This window comes from Sinocyclocheilus rhinocerous, unplaced genomic scaffold, assembly GCF_001515625.1.
Source record: "Sinocyclocheilus rhinocerous isolate Xijiao unplaced genomic scaffold, SAMN03320098_v1.1 scaffold927, whole genome shotgun sequence".
In the NCBI taxonomy this organism is placed as follows: Eukaryota; Metazoa; Chordata; class Actinopteri; order Cypriniformes; family Cyprinidae; genus Sinocyclocheilus; species Sinocyclocheilus rhinocerous.
In genome coordinates, this window is record NW_015649229.1 from 308847 (window position 1) to 317884 (window position 9038).

Below are 9038 nucleotides of genomic sequence, written 5' to 3' on the forward strand. Positions count from 1 at the left end.
CTTGTCTGGTACCCAAAATACCCAAAACTCTATTAACAGTCTTCTATCGGCCAAGAAGTTGACTGAGGAAAAAGCCAGTGAAGAGCAGAAGACGGATACGAAGTGATGATAAAAAGGAGCAGAGTTTATTGAATAGTCTTAGTTGCATATGTTTCAATGCTCAGACTTCGTCTGACCAGCACTAATTCAACAAGTATTGTTATACCAAACTGATCACAACAACAGCCCATAATAATCCTTGAGTTTCCATAAACATTCCCACTTATCTCTTATTCATGAAGACAAACAGCCCTTGAAACCACACAGTCATAAGACTAAACAACAATGGAAAATAGTATAAAAAAACAACAATAATATAATATAATATAAATGACTAATCAATCAATGAATCAATGAAATGAATATATAAATGGCTATAATGATTATTATAAATGATTATATGATTATATGGAATAATAAAAATGATTAAATGATTAATCATAAATAAATAGATATAAAAGAAAAAATGTAAAACACAACACAAATGTATGATTGCTCACTTGAAGCAAAAACACACACAGTTTCAGATCCTTCATGTCAGAATGAGAGTCCAAACAGCTGATTAAAAGCATCACAATAGTCCATAAGTAATCCACACCACTCCAGTCCATCATCAGGATGTTTTAACTTTAAATGATCATGTCTGGCCAAAATGGCAATCCATAATAATGCATTCTGACGGCACCCATTCGCTGCATTTTTGGGTAAACCGTTCCATTAAACTCTAAAATTTCATTTTATTTGATTAAAATATGATATCTAAGGTGAGGCACAATAACAAGCTAATGAAAATTTGAAAATCTTTACATAATGTTTTATTATTATTATTATTATTATTATTAAGGTTTTCACAACTTTACAATCATTCAACAATGTGAAAAATATTCCTAATAAAGAAAGAGTAGCTGTGTCCAATTGTTTATCTGCTAGTGTAAATGTATTTTCACATACGCTGTATTTTTAATGCATAGTGTGATTGTTATATGGTTTGTCAGGTGTTCTGGGTCACCTGATGGCTTTAGAGAGGGGAGGTATGGGACAGCAGGACCAGCATGACTCTCAGAGGTTAGAGATGCTCAAAGCCAGAGCTGTGACCCTCCGTGCCAAAAGAGATCAAATCAAACAACAGACAGATGTGGTCAAGGTGAGACAGGGTTGAAATGGTAAAGAGACATTTATCTAATATCTAACCTTGTCAAACAGATTTATTATCCACTTTTTCTCATTGCACGGCAGATCCTGAAAGATAAAATCAGCAAAGATCTTCCATTGGAAGATGATGCTGCTGCAGCAGGCGGCTTCATTGAACAACAGAAGTCTATGTTAACAGCTTGGAGAATGCAGTTGAAAGACCTTCAGCGTGCTCATCACTTAATTGGTAATTTTGTACCGATTAAATCATATTGAGTTCACACGTAGATCATCTGTGTATTGCGTCTGTTTCAGGCCTGATCGATTGTGCTGTCTTTCTCAGGTGGCTATGAATTGGTGGAGTGTAAGGAAGGGAAAAGCGTGTGTGTGTCTTTTCACACGGCCTTTGAGGGTGTGTATTTGGAGACGTATAACATGGAACTGGACCTGACGCGCACCGTGCAGATCTCTCGCCATAACATCCCCCCGTCATTCCCACTCGAGAGTTTCGCCAAACAGAACCTGCAGAAAGACTTTAAAGCCTTCCTGCAGACCCTCAGCCAGAACCTCAACGCTTTAGCTGCTCGCAGACGGCAGGTCTGCCTCCTCAAGGTATTGAGGTTCAATGCATTTATTGTATATACTAGGGTTTGGGGTGTTTTTAATATTTTTGAAATAAATCTCTTATGCTTGCTAAGGCTGCATTTATTTGATCAAGAAATACTAAAAACATTAATATTGTTAAATATTATTACAACTTAAAATCACTGTTGTCTATTTAAAAAGATTTTATAATGTATTTCATTCCTGTGATGCAAAGCTTAGTTTTTAGCATCATTACTCCAGTCTTCAGTGTCACAAGATCCTTCAGAAATCATTCTAATATGCTGATTTTCTTATTATTATTAATGTTGAAAACAGTTCTGCTGCTTAATATTTTTGTGGAAACTGTGGTAGATATATTTGATGAATAGATCTCTGATTATCAATGTCTTTACTTTCACTTTGATCAATTTAATGCATTCTTGCTGAATATAAATCTTTCTTGTCTTTGCCACAGGAGCTCGTTGGTTCGGTGGAGGTGATGGAGAGCAATCAGTTGTGCAATATTCTTGTGCTCATGTGTACAGCACAAAGCGAGACTCCCAAAGCTGTTCTATGCACACTGGAGTACGGCGATCTCTCACAATGTCTGCCAACACGAGTTAGCATCGAGTGTGAAGGTACGACACATCACAATTTAACTGAACCTGGATAAGCTCCACCCCTTTGTTTACCGTCTCATTTAGAACCGAACATTCATGTGGCTCAGACAAGACATCATGACATTTGCAATGCCAGTCTTTTGAGTTCAGTTTGTACTGTATAGCTTGAAAAATAGGCAGCTTGAATGCAGTGTAAGTCGATTTGGATAAAACGGATGCAAATGTAACAGAACAAATTAATATGAATTAATTAAAGATATAGTTCACCCAAAAATTTAAACTCTGTCTTCATTTACTCATCCTCATGTCATTCCAAACCTGTTTGACTTTGATTATCTTTGAAACACAAGTTAAAGGGGTCATATGATGCTTTTTTAAAGATCATTATTTTGTGTATTTGGTGTAACAAAATATGTTGACATGCTTTAATGTTCAAAAAACACATTATTTTTCAAATACTGTACATTATTGTAGGTCCTCTATGCCCCGCCTCTCTCAAACGCTTCGTTTTCTACAAAGCCCCCTCCTTCCACTGAAGATGGACTTCTTCTTTGTGGTTCAGCAGTCTTACGTCCATGTGACGGCAAGACTTGGGTCTCTTAATGCTTAGCTGTGTTGACATTTTGAGATGTTTCTTTGAAACAAATAAATGGAATGAAACGACCAGGTTTTGGTTGAGTACAAAATGCAGATTGTTTCAAGGTAAATTTATTTTAAAAACACACTGCTCAAATACATACGTCTCAGAAGCTTCAGACTTTCACAACCCAATTAATGTTTCAAAGTTAATTTATTTTGCCCAAATATGTATATTGTGTATAAATAATAAATGTAAATGTACTGTACGTGAAGCTGCTGCATATGGTTTCTCATCTCGTATGAGCATGTAGACTTAGAATCTGCTGCTATGACACTTAAACATATAAACAGTGTCTTTCGTTCGGTCAGGTTTCCGGGTTTTGAATTTCAAAGTCATTCGGTCACATGATCACTATTGTGTCAGTAAAGATGAAAGGTTGAACTCCATTCAGATCTCCATTTAATAGCTCACAACTCCTTTGTGACATTTACTATTTTTCTAAAAATGTGTTATAAATGATTTCATATCTCAGTAGTTTGGTATCTCAGAGTAAGATTATCTAGTGTTTACTATTGTATTCTGATTTATTTATCCCCCAATGTGTTTATTGTCTTCTTTTGCAATACAGCGGATGAAATTATTATTGTTACAGATCAGTATTATATAATATCCTCTAGCCAAGCAATTTGGAGAACTGGGTGATAAGGTTTAATAGAATATTATATATTGTTAAATAATATAAATTATTATTTTTACAGTTCGGGTAAATTGGGCTTGTTTATGCTATTTGCAATGTAAAAACCTAAGATGAGGAGTATTACAACTACAAGATCATAAATTAATAAACGATCTTCAAACTGTTTAAGAAGAGTCAGAATGTGGTTCATTTTGAATGTAGTTCTACCATGGTAACAATGGTATTTTTCTATGATTACCATGGTATTTTTTGGGGGGCGGTACTAATTTTTTATATCCAGCATTTCATTTAACTGTAGTTGATGATCAGTTCAGACATGCTAAAGACCAACGTCCAGTAAACAACATTCACAGCATCAAAACATCGATTTAAAAAGTGATCTAATGAGGTAAGGTTCCTTTAAAATGACTCTTAATTTGATTTCGTTAATGTTTTCTCTGGCAGGAAGTGGGTTATTTTAAGTAGCCTATAGTTTGAGTATTGTCAGACAGCAGAACTGAAGAATTAAAGTCGATGTCAGAATGTGTGTCATTCCTGCAAAAACAAACTCTTTTGAACTGATCTATTCTCTTATAATTCATTGATGTGCATCATTTTTAATGATCGTGGCAGAATTGTTGACGTCATATGTGCGTTGAAATTGCACAGAAAAGCAAACGTTAATGCAATTCACTTACTGTATTTTAGTGCATGTGTATGTCAAGTTACCTTGCAACAGTGTAGTGTTTTTGTGATAGGAAGCTCCGCTTAAATTTCTCATTTCTTTTGTTTTAATTTTAGGTTTTTAAAGTAAAGCTTATGTCCTGTTTGTTTTAGATCACATTTAAATGTCAAAGCAACAAATGCAAGAAGAGAAAACGGTAAGTAAAAACATTAGCTTCATTATTGAATACTAATTTTCTAAGTTTTATAATCAAATGACTTTAAAGTCTCTTTTTATTTTTATAATCACATTGCCAATGTATTGCAGGGGAAAGCAAACAACATAAAATGATAAAAGGCAAATTAGAACTAAGAAGCATGGCAAACAGATTGTATTTCTTCTTAATTTCTAGTCAATGCAGGCAGTGTGTGTTGATGAATCAGGGAAGCTGGATTTGAAACATATTCCACGGCCTGAACCCAAAGATGGGCAGCTCCTCATGAGAGTCGCCGCATCCGCTTTAAACAGAGCTGACCTACTACAGGTAAACCATAAAATGCTGCTAGTGTTTGTGCCTTGGATAAACTGAATCTCATTTATGGCTTATTTTAATTGACAGAAAAGGGGTCTTTACCCTCCTCCTCCTGGAGCGAGTGAGATCTTGGGTCTGGAGGCCAGCGGTGTGATCACTGACATCGGTCCTGGGGTCAAAGGGAATTGGAAACTTGGAAGTAAAGTAATGGCTTTACTCGGAGGAGGAGGCTATGCAGAATATGTAGCTGTTCCAGAAGAACTCGTCATGCCTGTCCCGTCACCCCTCACTCTTTATCAAGCTGCAGCTCTTCCTGAGGCCTGGCTGACTGCCTACCAACTTCTGCACTTCATAGGTAACACGATGTCGGCTTGCTTTGAGTTTTATTTTCTTTAAATGTAACTTTTTAACAAAAAATAAATTAGCTGAACATGTACTCACTCTCAATCCATCCAAGATGAGTTTGTTTCTTCATCAGATTTGGAGAAATGTAGTATTGCATCACTCGCTCACCAATGGATCCTCTGCAGTGAATGGGTGCCGTCAGAATGAGAGTCCAAACAGATGATGAAAACATCACAATAATCCACAAGTAATCCACTCCAGTCCATCAGTTAATGTCTTGTGAAGAGAAAAGTTGCATGTTTGTAATTAAGAGATTTTTTACTTTGAGCTTTGCTTCTTGCTAAAATACGAGTCCTCTATCCATAATATTGTTTTCTTGAGTGAAAAAAGTAGTTTCGTATGAATCAGGAAAGAAATGTGCACAGATCAAGCACCATTTACAAGCAAAACAGGCCAAAGCATTTCTAAACAAATATGTGCATGGACTTTTTCACTGAAGTGTTATTATAGATTATAGACCAGTATTTTGCCCAGAAGCAAGCAACTTAAAGTTAAAACTCCGTGATGATGGATTTGTTTCTTACAAACACACAGCTTTTGGCTTCACATGATGTTAACTGATGGACTGGAGTGGTGTGGATTACTTGTGGATTATTGTGATGTTTTTATCAGCTGTTTGGACTCTCATTCTGACGGCACCCATTCACTGCTGAGGATCCATTGGTGAGCAAGTGATGCAGTGCTTTATTTCTACAAATCTGTTCTGTTCAAGAAACAAACTCATCTACATATTGTATGGTATGAGGTTGAGTATATTTTCAGCAAACATTCATTATTCGATTAACTATTTCTTTTAAGCATTCAAATGCATTTTAAGGCCATTATATTTTCATATGCTGCTGTTTTTTATAGCCAAAGTGAAGCCGAATGAGACGGTGTTGATTCATGCTGGAGCGAGTGGAATCGGCACCGCTGCCATTCAGCTGGTTCGCTTGAGCCGTGCGATTCCTGTAGTAACAGCAGGGAGTTCGGAACAGTTACAATTTGCAGAGCAGATGGGAGCAGCTGCAGGAGTCAATTACAAAGAGGAGGATTTTTCTGAAAAAGTACTGCAGTTCACTGAAGGTCAGTATTCTAGTGTTCGGAATGTGTTTATAATATTACATTCTATATTAAATATCAATATTAAAATGAACACATTTACTTTAAATTCTGTGTTTTTGTGCAGGCAAGGGGGCTGATGTAATTCTGGACTGTGTTGGTGGATCTTTTTGGGAGAAGAACATTTGTAGCCTTGCAACAGATGGACGATGGGTGCTTTATGGCATGTTGGGAGGTAAAACGGCCGATGGAGACTTGCTTGGCAAGCTTTTGAGGAAGAGAGGCAATCTTCTTTGCAGTCTCCTCAGATCAAGAAGTTTACAGGTTAGACTCAGGAATACTAGTTACTTCAAATTTGACACATTTTCTTCATAAACTGTAGACTAAAAGGAATATGTTTCTGTAGCATTAAAAGTTATGCACTTTGCATTTATGATTGTGTTTTATTTCTAGTATAAAGCAGAGCTGGTCCGGAGTTTCACAGAGCAGGTTTTGCCGCACTTCCAGTCAACAGATCCTCCCTTGTGGCCTGTGATAGACAGCATGTTCAACATGGAGGATGTTGAAATGGCTCATCAACGTATGGAGGCCAACAAAAATATTGGGAAAATAATCATCAAAATTGGAAACTCTTGATCATATGCAATAATCAGCGTAGATTGTCTGTTCGAATCCCGGCTCGAGGACCTTTCCCGATCCCGATCCCGCTCCCCTCTCTCTCCCACTTCACTTTGTCTGCTCTCCACTGTTGTATAATAATAAAGGCAAAACACCACCAACAACAAAAAATCGGCATAGATGATTAATTTGTAATTATGACATAAGACTTATACTGTAATAATTCTGAATGGAGGAAATCATTAAGACCACTTACAAAATCTATTCATGTTAAATGTTGCATAAAAAGAATTCACATAAATAAATACCTTAAAGAAGTTTATAAGAGGAAAACATACAGCTTTAGGGTGAAAAAAGGTATTTTCTGTCTGTGATGAGGATCGGATTAATGAGATCACATTTTGTACCTGTTTTAAATCTTCATATCACATGTTCTCCTAATTATGTGTATTACTTTAAACTGCTGTCTAGTTTAATCCAGTATTTATGATTTAGGATAGTTAAAGGGATAGTTCACCCAAAAATGAAAATTCTGTCATCATTTACTCAAACAGTTGGTGGTTGCCATTGACTTCCATAGTATTTTTTTTCCTACTATGGAAGTCAATGGCAACCACCAACTGTGTGATTACCAGCAATCTTCAAAATATCTTCTTTTATGTTCAACATAAGAAAGCAACTCATACAGGTTTGGAACGACATGAGGGTGAGTAAATGATGACAGAATTTTCATTTTTGGGTGAACTATCCCTTTAAGAAATCTCTAAATAGTCTTACAATATGGCTACAAATGAGGGCTATTATTTTTACTTTTACATTTATAGTAAACATTTGTATTTTAAAATAGTTTGGGTTGCTTTTTTATTTATAGGGCTTCACTGATCACTATGTAAAATAGTAGAAGATATGACCGCTAAATGAAAGTAGCTGACATGACATTTCAAAACTGTAAATCTAAAACAATTTCAAGTAACATTTTTATACATTTTGCTGAAGTTGTTTGAAACGTCCAGTTATTTAAACGCTTTCAAAACATTTTTATTGGTCAAGAGTTAACATTACCCTTACCAAAAAGTTGTATACTTCAAGTTTATTTTAGTAAGTATACTTAAGTAAAGTTCAAGTATATTTTTAAGTATACTTTATGTAGCAAGTATACAAATATCAGTGTACTAGTAGTATACTTGTAAGTACTATTTCAATACTCCTTGGGACTAAATTGGCCCACTTTCTAGTATATAAAAGTATACTTTAAGTATAACAGTGGTAAACTTTAAGTACACAACTAGTATACTATTTAATATTTTAGCTTGTACTGCAACTATACTAAAAGTGAACTTATGTGAATACTGATAGTGTTCTAATTAAATACTTGTAGTAGCATTTTTAGTACACTTTGAAGTATAGTCTTAGTAAACTACTAGTTTAGTAATTTTATACTGCAAGTATACTCGTAAGTTTTCTTTAAAAGACTATGAATTGGATTCAGAACGATAATCGAAACGTAGATAGTCGATCTTTTCCCAAAGCTTTTTTGGAAATCCTGTACAGAAAATGTGTACTAGCGCCCCCTACAGTATAACCATGAAAACACGGATTCTAGGAACACAAGTATAGCTCAACTATATTTAGACTTTTTCTAAGTAGGCTATAAGTCAAGTATACTTAAATGTCATTTTAAGTATCTTTCTGAGAAGTACATAAAAAGTAGACTAAAAGTATACTTTCCTATTTTTTTGTTTAAAAGAAGTATTCTAATAGCACACTTGAATAAGCTTCTTTTTCGTAAGGGTAAGGAAACAATAATTCATTCATTTATAATTTTGCAGACATTCTGGGAACGTTACTTTTATATGTTCTCTGAACATTCTGAAACAATTGGTTACATTTTAAAAATGTAAGTAAAAAAAAAAACGTTTCGTGAATTATGCATAAAGAACGTTTTGAGAACATTATTAAAGAGCAGATAACTTAAAACGAAGGTTTTTTAAAAATATATATTACTGGAAGAACGTTTGTTCATAACTTCGAGAGAACGTTAGCCAATGTTCTGAGAACGTTCTCTGTTAGCTGGGCCTTAACCGGGTTTTTCAAACTCAAAGCCAGATAAGTTACTTTCACTATTCACCGCTGCTCTTGAGCTTTAG

At 35.2% G+C, this 9038-nt stretch overlaps 2 protein-coding genes across 4 annotated transcripts in view; both read left to right on the forward strand.

Moving 5' to 3' along the window:
- The window catches only part of LOC107710416 (centromere protein O-like), a 4712-nt gene extending 1294 nt beyond the window's left edge, over nucleotides 1–3418 (forward strand). Inside the window, exons 2-6 of the mRNA XM_016515184.1 lie at nucleotides 1035–1183; nucleotides 1276–1417; nucleotides 1514–1782; nucleotides 2231–2393; nucleotides 3324–3418. Of these exons, the coding sequence (XP_016370670.1) occupies nucleotides 1035–1183; nucleotides 1276–1417; nucleotides 1514–1782; nucleotides 2231–2393; nucleotides 3324–3418 (818 nt within the window). The remainder of the gene's footprint in view (nucleotides 1–1034; nucleotides 1184–1275; nucleotides 1418–1513; nucleotides 1783–2230; nucleotides 2394–3323) is intronic.
- Nucleotides 3419–3948: 530 nt separating this feature from the next.
- tp53i3 (tumor protein p53 inducible protein 3) lies at nucleotides 3949–7156 on the forward strand. Of its 3 annotated transcripts, none has more exons than XM_016515198.1 (7): nucleotides 3949–4040; nucleotides 4469–4512; nucleotides 4708–4839; nucleotides 4915–5182; nucleotides 6085–6297; nucleotides 6401–6597; nucleotides 6727–7156. In XM_016515198.1, exons 2-7 carry the CDS (start codon nucleotides 4480–4482, stop codon nucleotides 6907–6909), a joined length of 1026 nt encoding a protein of 341 aa, XP_016370684.1. In that variant the 5' UTR covers nucleotides 3949–4040; nucleotides 4469–4479; the 3' UTR covers nucleotides 6910–7156. The 3 variants fall into 3 exon arrangements, with proteins under 3 accessions (XP_016370684.1, XP_016370686.1, XP_016370685.1); XM_016515200.1 differs by lacking the exon at nucleotides 3949–4040 and adding an exon at nucleotides 4143–4175; XM_016515199.1 differs by lacking the exon at nucleotides 3949–4040 and adding an exon at nucleotides 4150–4175 and having other exon boundaries at nucleotides 4433–4512.
- The last annotated feature ends 1882 nt before the right edge of the window (nucleotides 7157–9038 follow it).